At 43.7% G+C, this 20,740-nt stretch overlaps 1 protein-coding gene across 8 annotated transcripts in view; it reads right to left on the reverse strand.

Moving 5' to 3' along the window:
• Positions 1–20,740, reverse strand: part of RUFY2 (RUN and FYVE domain containing 2) — a 52,810-nt gene that overhangs the window by 21,236 nt on the left and 10,834 nt on the right. For 7 of the 8 annotated variants that reach the window (XM_058671697.1, XM_004583432.4, XM_058671696.1 and 4 more), the window contains exons 3-11: positions 19,520–19,637; positions 17,651–17,752; positions 13,467–13,590; positions 13,207–13,268; positions 11,197–11,262; positions 9,323–9,392; positions 8,345–8,446; positions 3,878–3,994; positions 1,653–1,820 (exon numbers count right to left, since the gene is read on the reverse strand). In XM_058671697.1, the coding sequence (XP_058527680.1) occupies positions 1,653–1,820; positions 3,878–3,994; positions 8,345–8,446; positions 9,323–9,392; positions 11,197–11,262; positions 13,207–13,268; positions 13,467–13,590; positions 17,651–17,752; positions 19,520–19,637 (929 nt within the window). The remainder of the gene's footprint in view (positions 1–1,652; positions 1,821–3,877; positions 3,995–8,344; positions 8,447–9,322; positions 9,393–11,196; positions 11,263–13,206; positions 13,269–13,466; positions 13,591–17,650; positions 17,753–19,519; positions 19,638–20,740) is intronic. The other variant, XM_058671695.1, reaches the window with a different exon arrangement.

The following is a 20,740-nucleotide window of genomic DNA, read 5'->3' on the forward strand; positions in this document are numbered from 1 at the left end:
TCTGCTGACTTCCTAGGTGCATTAGTAAGGAGAGGGACTGGAAATGGAGCAGCCAGCACTTGAACTATTGCCCATAAGGGATGTGGATGCTGCAATCAGTGGCTTAACTGTGCCACAGTGCCAGCCCCAAATTTTGATTTTTGAATCAGGATATTTTAAGTTTGTTATACAATTTTGCCATGAGATTATGACTTTGAAATGGGAAAAAATGACCATATTAAATAATTATTTTATATAAAACAGTGCTACTAGTCTTCATTTAAAATGCAATAAGCAAAAAAAGTTGAATGCTTATAGAGGACAACAGAAAAAATTCTTATAAAATAAGCCATTTTCAAAATGAATAAATTGTAAAGGGATTTTGGCAGCAAACCTATTTAACAGCAGTATCACTTTATTAGAAATGTCAGTTATGACAGTGAGACATTTCAACCAAAATTAAATGTTTCTCAAGAATACACTGTATGAAGAAGGATCCAAAAATGTCTTACTTGTTTACATTCAGATTTTTCATACAAGATTCAATCTTGGCACTGTTAACTCTTCAGAATTAAGCAACAAATTAAGTCAAGAGATTCTTATGCTTGTTCTTTGGTTTTTCTAAATTACTTCTGGGCCCAGGGCAGAAGCCTAGTGGCTAAAGTCCTAACCCAGCATGTACCGGGATGCCATATGGGCACTGGTTTGTACACCAGCTGCTCCACTTCCCATCCAGCTCCCTGCTTGCAGCCTGGGAAAGCAGTCAAGGACAGCCCAAAGCCTTGGAACCATACACCCCTGTGGGAGACCCAGAAGAGGCTTCTGGCTCCTGGCTTCAGATTGGCTCAGCTCCGGCCATTGCTGCCACCTGAGGAGTGAACTGGTGGTTGGAAGAGTTTTCTCTCAGTCTCTCCTTCTCTCTGTAAATCTGACTTTCCAATAAAATTAAACGAATCTTTTAAAAATCTTATTTATTTATGTGGCTGTCTGTATACTGGGTGGGATACTGTGCTTTTATTTCTGTATTTGAATTTTTAATAAATATGTATTATTTAATAAAATAAAATTTTAAAAAATCTTATTTTTGCTTTTATTTACTATTTGTAACGGACACATTAAAGATGTACACGTGAGCCTGGCATGATAGCCTAGAGTATAAATTCTCACCTTGTATCTGCTGAGATCCCATATGCATGCTAATTGTGTTCTGGCTCCTCCACTTCCCTACCAGCTCCCTGCTTGTGGCCTGGGAAAGCAGTGGAGGACGGCCCAAGGCCCTGGGACCCTGAACTCACTCGAGAGACCTGGAAGAAGCTCCTTGTTCCTGGTTTTGGATCAGCTTAGCTCTATCCATTGCGGCCACTTGGGGAGTGAATCAGTATGCAGAAGATCTTTTTCTCTGTTTCTCCTTCTCTCTGTAAATCTGGCTTTCCAATAAAAAAAAAATTCTTAAAGAAAAATGTACACATGTGCAGGGTACCATGTGAGAGTTCCACATATTTATGCACTGTATCAAATTTTGTAAACCTTCCATTTAGACAAATACACACTGGCTTTTATAACAGCATAGTTAAAATTGGTTCATCTCTTAAAAATAAAAGATTTTTCTCTTCCTACAAACACTTCACTTTCTAAAACATAAAAATAATTGCAAGAATGAGAACATTCCTTACCTGCAACTTTTGATACATCTCTATGTTAATCGCTTTAACTTCCTCAAGTTGCTGTCGAAGGCCTATCAAGGTATCCTGTTTCTCGTGGATATCTTTCTCCAACAACTTCATAGCAAGTTCGATCTCATGTTTCATGTTTACTTGTACTGCTAGCTCGTTCTCCACATCCTGCAAATTCAACGACTCCTCAGATCACATGCCACTTTTCAGGTTATCAACATCAGATACATTACAGTTAATGAGATTAACCAAGATTTCCCTTTCTTTACTCTTTTCAAGTTAACCAAAGAGAATCAACCAGAATCAAGAGAATATATTAAGTATTTTAAATGTGTGTGGGTTTTTTTGCTAAGATGAAAGCATTTTCTATATTGTTAACCATCTATTCAACTTTTTCATGAAGTACATAGTTTCTTAAAAGATTTATTTATTTTTATCTGAAAGGCAGATTTACAGAGAGAAGGAGGGAGAGAGAGAAGGTCTTGCACCTGCTGGTTTACTTTCAAAATGACAACAGGTAGAGCTGAGGTGATCTGAACCCTGAGCCTAGGAGCTTCTTGCAGGTCTGCTACACAGGAACAGGATTCCAAGGACTTGGGTCATTTTCATTGTTTTCCCAGGAAATAAGCAGATAGCTAGACTGGAAGTGGTGCAGCTGCAACATGAACTCGTATCCACATGGGATGCCGGTGCCACAGGGACGGGGATTAATCTGTTGCACCACCATACCAACCCCATCAATGGAATGCTTTTAAACCTCATGAATTATTTTCCTTTAAACAAAAGGAAATTGATTAGCCTGTTTGGGCACAGCCCAGTTCTGGCTATTGAGGGCAGCTAGGGAGTGAATCACAGCTGGAGGCTCTATCCATCTGTCTCTGCCTTTTAAATAAATCAAATAAAATTCATTAATTTTTTTTTAAAGATTTATTTATTTTTATTGGAAAGCCAGATATACTGAGAGCAGGAGAAACAGAGAGGAAGATCTTCCATCCGATAATTCACTCCCCAAGTGACCGCAAAGGCCGGGGCTGCACTGATCTGAGTCCTCGACTGCTTTCCCAGGTCACAAGCAGGGAGCTGGACGGGAAGTGGAGCTGCCGGGATTAGAACAGGTGCCCATATGGGATCCCTGGCGCGTTCAAGGCGAGGACTCCAGCTACTAGGCCGCCGTGCTGGGCCCTCATTAATTTTTTTTTAAAGAATTCTGTCAGAAGGACTGAAGATGCTTTCTAATGTTAAAGATAAACGGCAGTGGACACCTCTTCTGAACCTGGGTGTTTACGACCACAAGAATTCAGTCCGCTATACATTTGTACTTTTCTATATTACATTTTACTATTTCAAAGGTTAACTTTTTAACAGAAATATGATTTTAAATGTTCAATATTTTAATACATCCTTATAGTTCATTCCATATTCTTGTAATGCCAGTGCCAACCCATTCCGATCATAACCATAGATTGTAACCCAAAGCTTAAAAACACTGCTATGGGGTCAGCATTGTGGCTTAAGTAGGTAAAGCCACAACCTGTCAGCATTTCATATAGATTCCGATATATACTGGCTGCTCCACTTCTGATCCAGTTCCCTGCCAGTGGCCTAGGGTAGCAGCCAAGCATGGCCCAAGTGCTTGGGCCCTGCAGCCACATGCACGACATGGATGACGCTCCTGGTCCTCTGGGGCTGAAGCCATCAGATAGAAGAATTCTCTTACTGTAATTCCGACTTTTGAAATAAACAAACCTTACTGAAACAATTAAAAAAAACATGCTATAGGGGAGGCACATTAAGCTGTTCCTTGTGATACTGGCATCCCAAGTCAAATGGCCAGTTCATATTCTGACCACTTCACTTCCAATCTAGCTCCCTGTCAATGCATCTGGGAGCAGCTACAAACAGTCCAAGCATCCTGGCCCTCTGCCATCCACAATGGAGATTCAGCTGGAATTCTGGGGTCCTGCCTTTGGACCCAGTCCCAGTCTCTGCGGCTGAGACTATCTGGGCAGTGAACCAGCAGATGGAACATCTCTCTCTCTCCCTCCCTTTCTCCCTCTTCTCTCCCTCTGTGTCAAATAAATAAATATTTTTTTTCTTAAATGATATGGTGGTACTTAATTTGAGAGGCTTAAGGGTATGAGTTTGGCAGCTAACAGAGATTTTCAGTTATGCAAGATTGGGAATAATTTATTCCTAGGTTTTGCTATGTAACTCATGAAACCAACCTGTCGTAATTGAGATTCATCCCGCAGCTGTCTTCTGGCTTCATTGTACATTTCATCCAGCCCCTGCCGGGAATGCTTATATGTCTGAACTTCAGTTTCCACATCCACTTTTGTAACCTAGAAAAAAAGCAGAATATTTTTTTTCCATGATATCTATTTTACTTGTATTAAAAAGTGATTCACATAAATGGATTGGATACACAAATATATTTTGCTTCTTTTACAAGTACTTTAAGAACTGTCATATGGATAATCACTATATATGAAATATATTTGTAATGCATAAATAATAATAATACAGCCAACACTCATTTAACTTTCACTCAATTTAAGAAATGAAGCATTGGGCCCGGCGGCGAGGCCTGGCGGCTGGGGTCCAAAATGGGCGCCGGTTCTGGTCCCGCCAGCTCCTCTTCCCATCCAGCTCCCTGCTTGTGGCCTGGGAAAGCAGTCGAGGATGGCCCAAAGCCTTGGGACTCTGCACCCGCGTGGGAGACCTGGAGGAAGTTCCTGGCTCCCAGCTTCGGATCGGCACAGCACCGGCCGTTGCGCTCACTTGGGCAGTGAATCATTGGACGGAAGATCTTCCTCTCTGTCTCTCCTCCTCTCTGTATATCTGACTTTGCAATAAAAGTAAATAAATCTTTAAAAAAAAATAAGAAATGAAGCATTACCTCTCACAGGTATGCCATTTCTTTTTTTTTTTTTTTACTTTTATTATTATTATCATTTTGTGATACATTTCCATAAGTCCTGGGATTTTTCTTACCCCCTCCCCAAACTCCCTACCCCTCTTACTGAGTTCCTCTATATTATTAATACAGTATAGTTCTTCATAAACAGTCTTATGTCCATCATTGCGGGCATGGACAATGGCAGAGACTCCAGTATCCTATTATCTAGATACAATTAACAGTTTCATTGGGAGTCCATCTTTGATCTGGAAGTAGGGATGCATGCTGCATTGCATCCTCACATCTGGATATGACAGTCTCCATTACACAGCTACCATACCTTCCTTTAAATGAAAAGCCATAATACAAAACCAACAACAGGAAGAAAAACAGAAATTTACAATGCCATGAAGTTCTCAAGAGGTTTGATAGTTCAACAGTGCTGAATTGTTGTCGATCCCACCACTGGAATTGTGAAGAGATCTCTCCAGAATCCACTGGCTGCTATGGTCCAACTTACAGTTTCCACCTGCCCTGAAATTCACTGTCAAAGCTTGGTTGGAGTAGTTGATCGATTTGTTCTGCCCTCCATCCTCTGCCATGGTACCAGGTGTCCTCTGAAGGCTCCAATGTACTGCCATATCCTCCATGTACATTTGGATATGCTGTCCCCTGCTCCATCTGAGCTATTGAGGAGGCCCAGCTCTGACACATGCACTCCACAGTCAGACCATGGAACCTGCAATTCTTTCCATGGTTGGAGTTCCAAGTCCACCAGTTGAGTGGGTAGGGAATCAACAAAGAAATCTCATCTGAGGCCATTCCAGACCTGATTCTTGTGTGTATTTGACAATACAGAGTCTGGCACAGACTGTCACCCAAATCAGCCTACGTACACACTAGCAGTTGGAATTGCTAGGTCAGTTCTGTCTCCAGTGCCTTGTTCTATGCAAACCAAAGGGTGTTGGAGCCCAGCCCGATCCTGCTCACCATATACTCAACCCTCACACAAACCAGTGGGAGCTGTAGGCTAGTCAGAGCGACTAGCAATAAACCCCACCAGGCCCGCCCCCTACTTTGGTTTCCGTGCTTGCCAGTATGTACACTTGACTGGTCCCATCTTGTCCCTTATCCCATTTAGCTCTTGTACATGTCAAATGGGCACTGAAGCCCAGTTCATCCCAACCAGCCCGACTAGCCAGTTCACACTAGCCAGTCCACACTGATACCTGGTATCAGCAGGTACCATCATCTGTCTACCTGGCAGAATTTGCCCCATGCCAGCATCTGCCAGCTGATGCTGCAGCAAAGGCCAACCCACCCACACCCAGTCTGGCTTATGTATGTACCAGGAAGTACAGTCAGCCCAGCCTTGCCTTCTCCTGATCTAGCTCACATGTAGGCCATCAGATGCTGTGGCCTTGCCTGGCCTGGTCTGCCCCCAACCCAGCTATCATGCTCACCAGTGGGAGTAGTATCCCCACAGCACCCCCTACTGGGTCCATCCCCACCCCTGGGTTTCACATGTGCTGTCTGGGTGCTGTGGTCCAGTCTGGCACGGCATACTCCACCTCAGCATTTGCTAGTGGGTGCTATAACCTGGTTGGGCCTGGTCCACCCCCAATTCCAGCTCACACTGGTGGGGATTACAACCTACCCAGCCCAGCCAGACCCCAGTCCCGGCTCTAACGTGGACTGGCTAGAATTATGTCCCAATCTGGCCCAACCCACACTCCATTCTGACGCTTGGATTCTCCAGCGGGTGATGTGAACGGACACAGTCTGGCCCACCTCCAACCTAAACCAAATATATGACTCTGGGTACCGTATTTTGGCCTGGTCTGGGCTGCTCCCCAACTTGGTTCTTGCATTCACCTGCAGGGAGTGCACCCCAACAGAGGATTTCCCCAAGCTCTTCCATCAGGATCTCTCCCAATACCAGATCTCGCACACACCAGTGGGTCCATGGGCCAGCCCTACTTACTCTACCTCCTGTCCTAGCAGGAACAGTAGCTGTTCCTGACCAACCCTCACCCATTCTGGTTCTTGTTCTTGGGTGCTGCAACCCAGCCAGACCTGGTCCACACCCAAACACAGCTTACACATGGCTCAGCAGGGGCAGAGACCTAGCCTAGCCCGTCCTACACCCTCCCTGGTTCTGACAAGCACCAGTGGGTGTTGGAGTCTAGCCCAGTCCGGCACACCCCAGACCCAGCCCACACCCATGCCAAGGTACCATTCAGCCATACCCAGACCAGACCACAGCCCTCACCCTGGCTCTCATGCTCATTAATGGGAATCACTACCTGGCCAGGGTATCCCGTTAGCTCCCCAATCAGGCCTGTTCCCAGCCATAGATCTCGTGCATGCCAGTGGTTGCTCTGACCTGACCTGGCATAGCCCCTCATCTGTCTTAATCTTTGCCTTCAAATGCTGCAGCCTGCCCTGACCCAGCCAGCCCCCAGGTCCAACTCTCGCTGGCAGGTGCTGCAATCTGGCCCTGCTCAGTCTGCTCCCATCCCTGGATCATATAAACCAGTAGGTGTGATACCCTGGCCTGGTATAACCTGCATTCCAGCCTGGTTTCTGCATTTGCCAGTGGGCTAAGGTTTACTTGGCCTTGCCTGATCCTCCCACTTCCAAAACCAACCCACACACTTGCCAAAGAATGGGGCTACTTTGCCCAGCCTGCCTGACCCTAGTATTGGACCCTGTGTTAGCCAGTAGGTGCTACTACCTTGTAGGGGAGTTTCCCAGGTTCCCCCACTCGGTCTACCCCCAGACCCAGATCTTAACTCGCACCAGCAGGTGCCAGGCTCTTGCCCGCCATAGCCTGCCTCTCCATCTTGGCCTTTGTATGACCTGCTGGATTTTGCAGGCCACCCCGCCCCATGCTGTTTTAAGATGCACATTCAATCATTATAGCTTGTACCTGCCCAGCCTATTCTCAGCCCCAGTACCTGTGAGTGTTGGCGGGTCCCATGTTCACACCCAGTTCAACCGATCACCATTCCAATTCTTGAGCTAACCAACGGGACTTGTATTTCCACAGGGTTGGGCCACTTATCCCCCATGGATTCTACCCCCAGACCTGGTTCTCTCGTTTGCTGGTTAGTGTCACGGCCCTGCCTAACATGACCCATCTCCTGTTCCAACACTCAGTCAGGATCTGTGATCTAGCTCTGCTAGACAGGACCCCAGTCATAGCTTTCATGTGGGGTGGCATGTGGTGGTCAGCGACGCTCTGCGCTAAGCCCACCTGAGGACTCACATGTGGGCTGGTGAATCAGTCTGACCCATACAAATCTTCCAGTCTCTCAACTCAAAACCGCCAGTTCTCAGTCCCCTCGCTTACACGCAAGCACGGTAGCTTTGTCACTGAGTGTCCCTCATGATTCATTCCTCACCTACACGTACAGTGGCCTTACCCATGGATGTCTCTAGGCAGTAATTGATAACTCCAAAACCCCAGAGCTCACCAGTGCGCAGAGGTCAGCGCCACTTGGTGTGCTGGCTGCCCACAAGCCCAGGACCCTCCCCCGACCCAGGAGTAGTAGATGGAGAGCTTGTGCCCCCAGTAGATAGCCTGGAGTGGCACAGATTCTCCCAACTACAGTCACATGGCCAGGAGAGTAAGGTACCCACTCTGCAGCTCAGACTTACCTGGGTTCCACCCACCAAGATGGCCAAAGCATAATATTTTTATTACGAATATAGTACAAAAATACCTATCTATGCAAAATATCTCTAAAAATTATTATTTCTGATACAACAGAAAGCAGTCTATACATACCTCTAGATGCTGCTGTGTTTTCATTAAAATCAACTTATTTTCACTTCGTAGTTGATGATTTTCTTCTTGGAGTTTAATGATGTTATTCTTTGCAATTGCTAACTAAAAATCATGTAATGGGGCAAGAAAAAAAAAGATCTGAGACAGCCTTATTTATACATGCTTTGCAGGCAATTGTTCACTACCATAAACGAGAGAAAATAATTAGTTAATTTCTCAAACTTTTATTGAAAAAAGGCACTCCTTATTACCCCAAAATTACCAATTAATAAATCATATTCTCAATTACTTTTATACTGGTCCAATTATTTTCTTTTGTAGCTGAACCATTATATGTTTATTTGTTATGCTTTTAATACATGTGTTTTGTCTGATTTACAGTATGCCCTGAACACAAAGTATTTGAGTAAGCCAATAAAGAATCATGTATTATACCACAACACGATAAAGACTTGTTTAAAAGATTTAAAAAAGCAGGGCCATGGTCTAGTAGCTAAAGTCCTCGCCTTGAACACGCCAGGATCCCACATGGGCGCTGGTTCTAATCCTGGCAGCCCCACTTCCCATCCAGCTCCCTGCCTATTGCCTGGGAATGCAGTCGAGGACAGCCCAAAGCCTTGGGACCCTGCACATGTGTGGGAGACCTGGAGGAAGTTCCTGGATCCTGGCTTCAGATCGGTGCAGCACCGGCCGTTGCAGTCACTTGGGTAGTAAATCATTGGACGGAAGATTTTCCTCTCCATCTCTCCTCCTCTCTATCTGACTTTGTAATAAAAATAAATAAATCTTAAAAAAAAATAGTTAAAAAAAATAGGGAAGTTTGTCTAAAGCATGTTTGGTTTCAATAAAAGAACAACCATCAAGCGCATCTGAGTCGTACATCCTAAGCACAGCCCAAGCTTGGTTCTACTTAAAATGGACAAGGATCACAAATAGTGGGTCCATGGAAGACACACAGCTGTTATTGGATGACAATACCTCTTCAATCAGCTTAGTATTTGACTTTTCCAGTGAGTCAACTCTGGAATGAAGGCTGCTGACTGTGCTGCTGAAATTAACAGAAAAAAAACTCATTCAAAATCAGTGCAACTGACAAGAGCAAGACAGCCTACGTTACTTCGCATTTGTGATGCTGATGAACATACACTAATCCCTGGGTCTCATCTCTCAGTGTGGGGAATTCCACCAACATGGTGACCTGCTACGGCTGGGAAAGCACTGAAGACTGTAGCAGGAGAATCAATATTTCAATGACTTTTCCTTTAGGTGCTGCCCATTAATTTGTACGTTCTCCTTAGAGTTCTTCCTTCATTTACTTTATATTTGAATATAGAAATTCCATACAAAGATTCCTAAATATTGTTAAAATTCTACTTTAAATCATTTTTGAAAGTTGAACTTCATACACTCACTTTATAATTATGTAGCTTTAATCAAGCATATATCCAATGATCTGCAGTTCAAGCTTGAGTCTATTTTCCCCTTCTATTTCCACACTCTGGAGATTGCTCAACTCACCCATGATTTGAAAAATATGAATATAAGATACCCAATGAACTTCCTGTTAACACCCTCTCTTTTAAGGATATAGACAGAAGCTAGGTTATACCAAATCGACACACTTGTTTTTTGCATTGTTAAGTAGAACACAAATGGACACTACGCTGTAATTTACTAAACTGTACATTGAGGGGCACAGCCATTGTGGCACAGCAGGTAAGTTGCCGCTGGGATGCCCACATCCCATACAGAGAGCAGTTGTGGGTCCTTGCTATCCTGCCTTACTATCCCTGTGCTCAAACTATGGCTGCCATGATCCACATGTGGCTACCAAGAATGTAAATCATGCCTAACATGACTTGGAATGTGATGTAAATGTAAATGATTGAGATTTTGAAGTAACTGTCATAAAAAGCAATGTAAAATATCAAAAATCAAATATTTTTTTACTATGTAGATGTAATACTCAGGGTATATTGGGTTATATAAAACATAAATGAAATGAATGTCTCCCATGAGAATGGCAGGGGCCCAGGTACTAGAGGCATCCCCTGGCTGCTTCCCAGGGCAACGGGTGCTGGTGTGGAAATACAGGGCAGAGCAGGTACTCCAACCCAGGCACTCTGACAGGGGACACGTGTGCCCTGAGTATTGCGTTGACTGTGCCAAATGCCTGTCCTAAACTAGTCTGAAAATCTCGGACAATTTCTCAGCCAGGGCAGTCACTGATGGCTTCAAAGATCAGACAAGGCAGAAACTACCACCACAGGTGACAAGGCCACAGTTACACAGGAGACCCTTTGAAGTAAAAAAATGATTTAAAGATTTTATTTATCCGGGGCCTGGCGGTGTGGCCTAGAGGCTTAACTCCTTGCCTTGAACACGCCGGGATCCCATATGGGCACCAGTTCTAATCCCAGCAGCCCCACTTTTCCATCCAGCTCTCTGCTTGTGGCCTGGGAAAGCAGTCAAGGACGGCCCAAAGCCTTGGGACCCTGTGCTCTCATGGGAGATCTGGAAGAAGCTTCTGGCTCTTGGTTTCAGATTAGCTCAGCTCCTGCTATTGTGACCACTTAGTGAGTGAAGCAACAGATGGAAGATCTTCCTCTCTGTTTCTCCTCTTCTCTGTATATCTGACTTTGCAATAAAAATAAACGAATCTTAAAAAAAAAAATCTGAGTCACATCCTGCTGGAAATGAATTATCAGCAATAAGTCTCTCTATTCTTAATTTTCAGGACCTGGACTCTCAATCGCTTCTCAAAGATGCTTGGAAGAACAGACTGGGTCAAACTGACCTTAAAAGAAAAGTTTTAAAAAAACATAAACACAATAAGTATCCATGATACTTACTTTAGTTGTCTATTTAATTCTTCAACATAATTCTTTTGATCTAAAATGGCAGCAATTTGCACATTCCTATGGGGAGGGAAAAAGTAGCCAGTTACAAAGTTATGTATTAGTTGCAAAGAAATAAGTAATAATTATGAAGCAGCATTTCCTTGTTTTTCAAACCAAATTCAAGAATCTTTGTAGACAGACACACAGCAAGCAGTAAACTGTGCCAACTTCAACTTTTATTGAAAATCACTGGCTCATTTTATATTTAACACAGTTACATTTTATTTTGAAGTTTTATTTATTTTGAAAAGGTTATAAAGAGAGAGGAAGAGACAAAGAAAGAGATGTTTCCATCTGCTGTTCATTCCTCAAATGGCTGCCACAGTCGGTAGTGGGCAGGGCGACATCTAGGAGCTGGGAGCGTCACGCGGATGTCTCACCTGGAGGACGGGGCTCGGACACAAGGCCATCCCGTGCTGCTCTCCCCAGGCCGTCACCCCCGTCAGAGGGAAGGCAGCCAGGACAAGAACTGGCACCTCCAAGGTTCGGCCTGCAATGCCACAGTGCCGCCCCTAATTCATGTACTTGAAAAAAATTAGGCTCCAAACTAAATCAGCACTTGAAAGCCTATAAATAATAAACTTCATCACTTCTATCACAAAACATGGTGACTGAATTACACTATTAAAATGACTCTAAATAAGATTTGATTAAAAGTCCTACTTTATCCTAAACACCTTTTCTTCTAAGTGATTTTTCTGAATTTACTTTAGAAAGGTTGTAAAAAAAATAAATAAAAATTAAAAGTAAAACTGAAAGTAGGAAACAGAGGGGAAAAAAAGAATGGGCTCAGTGCGGTAGCCTAGTAGCTAAAGTCATCGTCTTGCATGCACCAAGAGGACGCCATATACACACTGGTATGTGTCCCAGCTGCTCCACTTCCCATCCAGCTCCCTGCTTGAGGCCTGGGAAAGCAGTCGAGGACGGCCCAAACCCTTGGGACCCTGCATCCACGTGGGAGACCTGGGGAGAAACTCCTGGATTCTGGTTTTGGATCAGCTCAGCTCTGGCCATCGTGGCCACTTGGGGAGTGAACAAGCGGATGGAAGATCTTTCTCTCTGTTTCAATCTGACTTTCCAATAAAATAAATAAATCTAAAAAATATAACCAAAAGATTGATTTACCCATTATGTAGTTTTTGTTTCCTTTTTTATATTTTAAAAATAGCTTTAATACATTTTAAAATATTTTTTTATATTCTCATAAAAAATACATGCAGAATAACTTAGGAGAAAAAAACGTACCAGGGACAGCACTGTGGCATAGTACCTTAAGCTACCACCTGCAGTGCGAGTATCCAATATGAGCACTGGTTCAAGTCCTGGTGCTCCACTTTGTTTTAGCTCCATGTTAATGTGCATGGGAAAGCAGCAGAGGCTGGCCTGATTCCTTGGCCCTCACATCCTTTTGGGAGATCTGAAGAAGCTCCAGGCTCCCAGCTTTGGCCCTGCCCATCCCTAGTCATTGTGGCCATTAGAGGAGTGATCCAGAAGATGGAAGCTCTCTCTGTAACACTAACTTTCAAAAAAATAAAATTCATTTATTTTCTTAATGTTCATGTAACAATCGGTTTTCTTTTCTTTTTTTTTTTTTTTTTAAGATTTTATTCTTTTTTATTTTAAAGACAGATATGCAGAGAGGAGGAGAGACAGAGAGGAAGATCTTCTGTCCGATGATTCACTCCCCAAGTGACCGCAATGGCTGGAACTGAACAGATCCAAAGCCAAGAGCCAGAAGCTTCTTTCGGGTCTCCCACACGGGTGCATGATCCCAAGGCTTTGGGCCGTCCTCGACTGCTTTCCCAGGCCGCAAGCAGAGAGCTGGATGGGAAGTGGAGCTGCTGGGATTAGAACCGGCACCCATATGGGATCCCGGCGCTTTCAAGGCAAGGATTTTAGCCACTAGGCCACCATGCCAGGCCCCCAAACAATAAATTTTAAAAAGAAAAAAAAAATAAATACCTTTCTTTATTTCCAATATCGTCTTCATTCTTTAAGTACATGGAAAAATCAATCACTCCAACCTGAAGCAAACAAAGTTATTCTTATTTAAAAGGAAGAAATAACACAGATTAAAGTACCTTAAACACATCAGTGAAATTTCATTCTCAAGTGGCCATTCATGTTCCACAGCACTGTTGAGGGCTCAGAATGGCATCTGAATCGAGAAGGAAACTGCAAACCGAAAGCCAAGGCTCCCAGCAGTCACTGTTCCCACTTACCTGTGAGTCTAAGTCCTCTCCCTTGACACACAGGTTAGCATCTATCACGTTCAGGCCAACCAGCAGCCCGACAATTACCGCTCCTTCTTCCTCCATCATCAGTGCATGATACTCATAGAACTCACTGCGGAAATCCAAAGAAGAAAAAGCATCAGGTTACAAAGTTGACTCAGAAAAACTTCACAAAATTAGCACCTTACCATCCTAATCTACCTCTTAGAAAAAATCCTGGTAGGACTTTAAAAAACTATATATTTATTTTTATTGGAAAGGCAGATTTATAGAAAGGAGAGAGAGAAAGATGTTCCCAAGTGACCAAAACAGCCAGAGCTGAACCAATCTGAAGCCAGGAGCCAGGAGCTTCTTCCGGATCTCCCCAACAGTGCAGGGTCCCAAGGCTTCTTCCACTGCTGCTTTCCCAGGTCATAAGCAGGGAGCTGGATAGGAAGTGAAGCACCTGGGACATAATCAGCACCCATATTGGATCCTGGTACATACAAGGCAAAGATTTAGCTACTGGGCCACTGTGTTGGGCCCATATTTGAATACTTTTTTTTTTTTTTAAAGATTTTATTATTATTGGAAAGCCGGATATACAGAGAGGAGGAGAGACAGAGAAGAAGATCTTCCATCCGATGTTTCACTCCCCAAGTGAGCCGCAACGGGCCGGTGCTGCGCCGATCCGAAGCCGGGAACCAGGAACCTCTTCCAGGTCTCCCACGCGGGTGCAGGGTCCCAAAGCTTTGGGCCATCCTCGACTGCTTTCCCAGGCCACAAGCAGGGAGCCGGATGGCAAGTGGAGCTGCCGGGACCAGAACCGGTGCCCATATGGGACCCCAGCGTGTTCAAGGCGAGGACTTTAGCTGCTAGGCCACGCCGCCGGGCCCCATATTTGAATTCTTAATAAATTTTCAATTCTAACATTCATTAAGACTATCAGGATAAAAACTAATATGGAAAATAAAAATGAAACATTTCAAAACTCATGTGCAAGTCAATGTATTTGATAGGTATATTATAAATGTTCTTAAAAGGTAGATCACGGCCTAGCATGGTAGCCTAGTGGCTAAAGTTCTTGCCTTGCATGCCTAAGGATCCCATATGGGCGCTGGTTCATTTCCTGGCTGCTCCACTTCCCATTCAGCTCCCTGTTTCTGGCTCAGGAAAACAGTTGAGGATGGTCCAAAGCCTTGGGAACCTACACCCACAGTTGAGACCCAGAAGAAGCTCCAGGCTCCTAACTTCAGATTGGCTCAATTCCAGCCATTGCAGTCACTTGGGGAGTGAACCACTGGATGGAAGCTCTTCCTATCTCTTCGCTGTTTTTTTAATTAAAATAAATAAATCTTGGAAAAAAAAGACTCATTTAAAGACACTTATGAGTATTTATATTCCATGAAATGTCCAAAAAGACTCATAAAATAGGGTATATACTCAGCCATATAACTGTTTTTCCGAAGATTTATTTTTATTTTTATTTTTATTGGAAAGTCAGATATACAGAGAGGAGGACAGACACAGAGGAAGATCTTCCACCCGATAATTTGCTCTCCAAGCAGCCACAATGGCCAGAGCTGAGCCAATATGAAGCCAGGAACCCAGAGTCTCCTCTGGGTCTCCCGTGTGTGCAGGGTCCCAAAGCTTTGGGCTGTCCTCAACTGCTTTCCCAGACCATGTGAAGGGAGCTGGACAGGAAGTGAAGAAGCTGGGATATGAACCAGTACCCATATGGGATCCCAGTGCATGCAAGGGTGAGGACTTTTAGTGGCTATGCTACTGTGCCGGGCCCAAAATGAAATGGGCACAACCAGAAACCTTACGCTTAGTGAAATAAGCCAGTCGCAAAAAGACAAATATCATGTTTTCTCTAATCTATGGTAACTGATAAAACAGAGTTTTAAAAAAACACAATCTATAGGAAGAAGATTAACAATTTGAGAACTGGTTATTGTTTACAGTTTGTATACTCCTGGGGAACACCAGGGGCTTTTTCCTACTTTCTAACTGTTGAATTCTTTACCTAATGGAGTGTTAAGTCTGTGACTGAGAAGCAAACAAAAAAAATGCCTTGCAAAAATTAAAAAAGAAAAAAAGAAGGAAAGAATACAGAGGAAGGATGGGGAATTTGGAGGACAGGAGGAAGGCAGGCAGTGTGGGAAATACTTCTGTGTTCCTAAATCTGTATTGTGAAATGTGAGCTTTGTTCACTTTAGATGCTTTCTCAGGTCATAAGCAGGGAGCGGGATCGCAAGTGGAGCAGCAGGACACAAACAGCCGCCTATATGGGATATTGGTGCTTGCAGGCAGAGGATTAACCTGTTAGGGAATTATTTATTATTATTCTCAAGAGGAATTTGTTTTTGTTGTTGTTGTTTAGAAATATAAAAGCTAGTTCAGTGGGGTGCCATAGCAAACTAATCCTTTACCTATGGCACCAACATCCCTTATGGGTGCTGCTTTGAGTCCATCTGTTTTATTTCCAATCTAGTTCCCTGCTGGTAACCTAGGAAAGCAGTGGAGGGTGGCCGAAGGTCTTAGGCCCTGACACCCATGTGAGAGATCCAGAAGTTCCGAGCCCTAAGCTTCGGGCTGGCCCAGCATGGCTGTTATAGTCATTTGGGGAGTGAACCAGTAGATAAGAGTTTCTCTCTCTGTCTCTTCTCTCTCTGTATCTCTGACTTCAAAGCAAAAGAGAAAACATATATATATGTATATATAATATATTTAAAACTGGAGACTCATGAAAGAAATAGGACAGTCTAAGAATTGAGAATTCCAACTATTAATTATCACCTTAGGGCCCAGCGGCGTGGCCTAGCAACTAAAGTCCTCGCCTTGAACGCCCCGGGATCCCATATGGGCACCGGTTCTGGTCCCAGCAGCTCCACTTCCCATCCAGCTCCCTGCTTGTGGCCTGGGAAAGCAGTCGAGGACGGCCCAATGCTTTGGGACCCTGCACCCATGTGGGAGACCCGGAAGAGGTTCCAGGTTCCCGGCATCGGATCGGCGCAGCATCGGCCGTTGAGCTCACTTGGGGAGTGAATCATCGGACGGAGGATCTTCCTCTCTGTCTCTCCTCCTCTCTGTATATCTGACTTTGTAATAAAATAAATAAATCTTTAAAAAAAAAATATCACTTTAATTGACCTTCAGAACACAAGCAAGTACAGTCACTAGAATTTAAGAAATGGGAAAACTAAGATGTAAAAACAGAGCCATAAATAAAAACCAAAACCAGGACCAAATTTTTCACATCATCAAAAAGGATGAATGCAGGGCAGCCACAGATCTACTCATTCAAAGTCCATCCTAAACACTTGGCTTTCTGTTCAAATTGGCTCCATCTGACACTGTGGCACAGCGGGTAAAGCTGCCACTCACATTGGGGCACTGGTTCCAGTCCCAGTTGCTCCAGTTCCTATCTTGCTCCCTGCTAACATACTTGGAAAAACAGTGGAAGATGGCCAGCCTGCTTGGGCGTCTGCTCCCACATGGGAAGTCCGATGAAGCTCTTGGCTCCTGGTTTTTGATCAGCCCAGTTTGGGTCACTGTGGCCATTTATGGAGTGAATGAACGGGCTAAAGACCTCTCTGTGTCCTCCAACCTGTCTCTCAAATAAATGAATAAATCTTCAAAAAGAAAAATTGGGCCTACAGTACAACTGAAGACAAAATTTGAAAATTCAAGATGTGAAAAGAAATTCAACTGCATATAACGTTTTAGCTCTAAAATCAACTATAATTCAGAATGAAGCTAACTTAGGAATATATGTAGATTTCTCCTTATCAGCAAATAAGCTTACCATGTTCTTACTTTAGGTTAGTTCCTGATCAATGTTATTCCCTACCATGTGTTCTTCTCTCTCATTTAACTCCTCTTTTTTTCTAATTACTGTATAATATTTTGGGAATGCAAATTTTATTTGAATGTCAACTACAGTTAAGCATGTGCCGTTTGTTTTTCTTACTCAGGTTTTGTAATTTGATGGAATGTTTTTATCACAATTTAATAAATGTTTGCTTTATTTAATAAATTAAAAATAATAATAATAACTCCTCTTTTTAACTATATGCCAATCTTATTTTAATCTATATAGCCTTTTGTACTGCATCTTAAAACATTTTTGAAAAACAGGATGGAAACGAAATAACAAATGAAAATAAGCCTGATTTACTGCTACTCACCTGAAGAGATCCCTCTGGATAATTAAGCAGCGCAGGTAGTCAGCCATCTTTTTCTGCATGAGGGCTAACCGCAGCCATGCTCTTGCACGACCCAGCGGAGTCCTAGAAACAAACAACTGCTCAGAATGACAGCTCTGGCCCAGAGAACACACACTACACGCTCTGCTGCTGCTGGGCTCCACGTTCACAAAGACAGGCATTCTCTTATGGTTCTGTTTCCAATTTTATAATTTTAAAGTAATTTTTCAAGCATGTAAACAAATTCCTGGGAGGTGGTACAAATCTGTTATTTAAAGATTTCTTCAGGGTCCAGCATCATTGTAGTGTAGCAAGTAAGCTGCTACTGGCCGTGACACCAACGCCGGCACTCCACATGGCATCAGTGTCCTGGGTGCTCCACTTCCGGTCCAGCTCACTGCTAACCACCTGGGCAAGGCAGTGGAGGATGGCCCAAGTGCTTGTCCCTGTATCCATGGGAGACCCGGACGAAGCTCCTGGTGCCTCCCTGTTGTAGCCATTTGGGAAGTGAACCAGCAAATGGAATCCCTCCCTCTCTGTATCTGGCTTTCAAATAAACAAACACATCTTTAAAAAAATAATTGTTCGCCTTTCAATTTGAAACCCAGAGTGACAGAGGTGGGAGAGGAAGAATGAGAGGGTGGAGAGATAAGAGAAGTATCTTCCATCTATTGGTTCACTCTCAAACTGCAGCAACAGTCAGGGCCGGGGCAGGCAGACTAGCAGTCAGAAAATCCACCAGGCCCCTAACGTAATTTTTTACAAAAATTATTAAGGGGCTGGCAATGTGGCACATGAACACACACACACGACGCACGCATGCGCTCACACGCAGAGGTACAGGAACCCATGTTCTTTGGGCTTCTTCTGCTTCTCCCAGGCCATTAGCAGGGAGTTGAACTACTAATGGAACAGCCAGGACACAAACCAGTGCCCATATAGGATGCTGGTATCACAAGGGGTGCCTTAACCTGCTATTCCACTAGGCCAGCTCCCCAAAAGTGTCTCATTATAAACAGCGGTCATTTATCACTCAGAGAAGTTCAACTTATATCTGAATACTGAAATAACAGCAAGAAAACACTATCTTATTCCCTATAAAATATAGAACTCTAAAGTGTAAAGCTATCTAAGAGAAAGCAAAATTATTTATCAGAAAATGCTAAGCATAAAATCAGGTCATTCACAAGAATGAAGGTAATCTCATGGCAGCACTTACATTTTAACCACACCCCAAATAAGCTGGCCTTAACACTTTATGCATGCAAAGCAATTTCAACATTCATGAGTTCTTAACTATAATACTCAAGTTTTTCGGACATTACACATATATTTGTTGGATAAAACAAACAGCAGACGCTATGGTCCCAATCTTCAGACACACAAAAATAACATGTCTGAGTTCCATGATTCAAAAATGACTTATCTAACAACTGCCACCCCCTGGGTCTGTGCCCTGGACCGAGCCCAGTTCAGTCTTCAACAGTTGTTATTCCTACCTGAGGGGCCAACTGGCTCAGCACTCAAAAAACACAGCTGTTTAATTGTTACACTCTATCTAAAAGAGACTTGCAATTGCCTGCAATACAGGACAGAATTGAAGTAAGTGATAAAGTGGGAAATATTATGATAAGAGCCTAAAAAAGAAAAAGCAGTTACTTATTATTCAAGGGGTCAAGAGACACTTCATAAAGGAAATAGAACCGGAGCTGAACCATAACGAACGTACAGAATTTTATCAACAGAAGAGAGGAGGGAACATGCCACTGAGAGATGGGGAACAAGAGTGACGTATGAGCACAACAGCTCTCCCGCTCGGGGTCAGAGGTACGCCAGAACAGGCTTGCTTACTTCAGGCCAGGTAAATCCCGGACACTGGCTCCTATTTCTTCGGCTTCTGGATACAGCTTCTCCACTAGTTCCAAAGGGCCCCAGATGGTTTTGTTATAACTCAAAAATGATTTTCTTACTGAAAAACAAAAAGTGTAGAAAATACAATGCACACAATGTCAACCTATAAAACTGTAGTGACTTCTTAAATATTTAGTTTCAACATGTTTATTCCAGCATCCAATTAGAGATCTTTCCTTTCTTTTAATCAGCCCCATCATGAGCCTGATACCCATTCTACCAGGATTTTTTTTCTCTACATCAGAAATATATCTGGAAGAAAACAAAACAAAACAAACAAACAAAAAAAAGAAATATATCTGGGTCACTTTCTTTTAAGATTTATTTTATTTTATTGGAAAAGCAGATACACAGAGAGGAGGAGAGACAGAGAGGAAGATCTTCCGTCCAATGGTTCACTCCCCAAGTGACCGCAACAGCTGGAGCTGAGCCAATCCACACTTGGTCTTAGCCAAAACGCCAAGAAGCAATAGCTGAGCCAATCCAAAGCCAGGAGCCAGGAACTTGTTCTGGGTTTCCCACGTGGGTGCAGGGTCCCAAGGCTTTGGGCCGTCCTCAACTGCTTTCTCAGGCCACAAGCAGGGAGCTGGATGGGAAGCGGGGCTGCCGGGATTAGAACCAGTGCCTATATGGGATCCCAGGCATGCAAGGTGAGGTGTTGAACCCCTGGGTCACTCTTTCAGATTAGAAATATTTAGGCAGGAAATCATCTCTATAAATGTATTGGCTAAGGTACGTGGGCCTCTGTTACCCATCAGGAAGACAGAGATAGACTTCAGAGCTCTAGGCTCTCCACCTCTACACATCACTATAGCTTTCAAGTCCATAAAAATACACGTTTTTTTTTTTTTTTTTTTTAAAGATTTATTTTTATTGCAAAGTCAGATATACAGAGAGGAGGAGAGACAGAGAGGAAGATCTTCCGTCCAATGATTCACTCCCCAAGTGAGCCGCAACGGGCCGGTGCGCGCCGATCCGAAGCCGGGAACCTGGAACCTCTTCCGGGTCTCCCACACGGGTGCAGGGTCCCAATGCATTGGGCCGTCCTCGACTGCTTTCCCAGGCCACAAGCAGGGAGCTGGATGGGAAGTGGAGCTGCCGGGATAAGAACCGGTGCCCATATGGGATCCCGGGGCTTTCAAGGTGAGGACTTCAGCCGCT

Source organism: Ochotona princeps, chromosome 13 (assembly GCF_030435755.1).
Source record: "Ochotona princeps isolate mOchPri1 chromosome 13, mOchPri1.hap1, whole genome shotgun sequence".
In the NCBI taxonomy this organism is placed as follows: Eukaryota; Metazoa; Chordata; class Mammalia; order Lagomorpha; family Ochotonidae; genus Ochotona; species Ochotona princeps.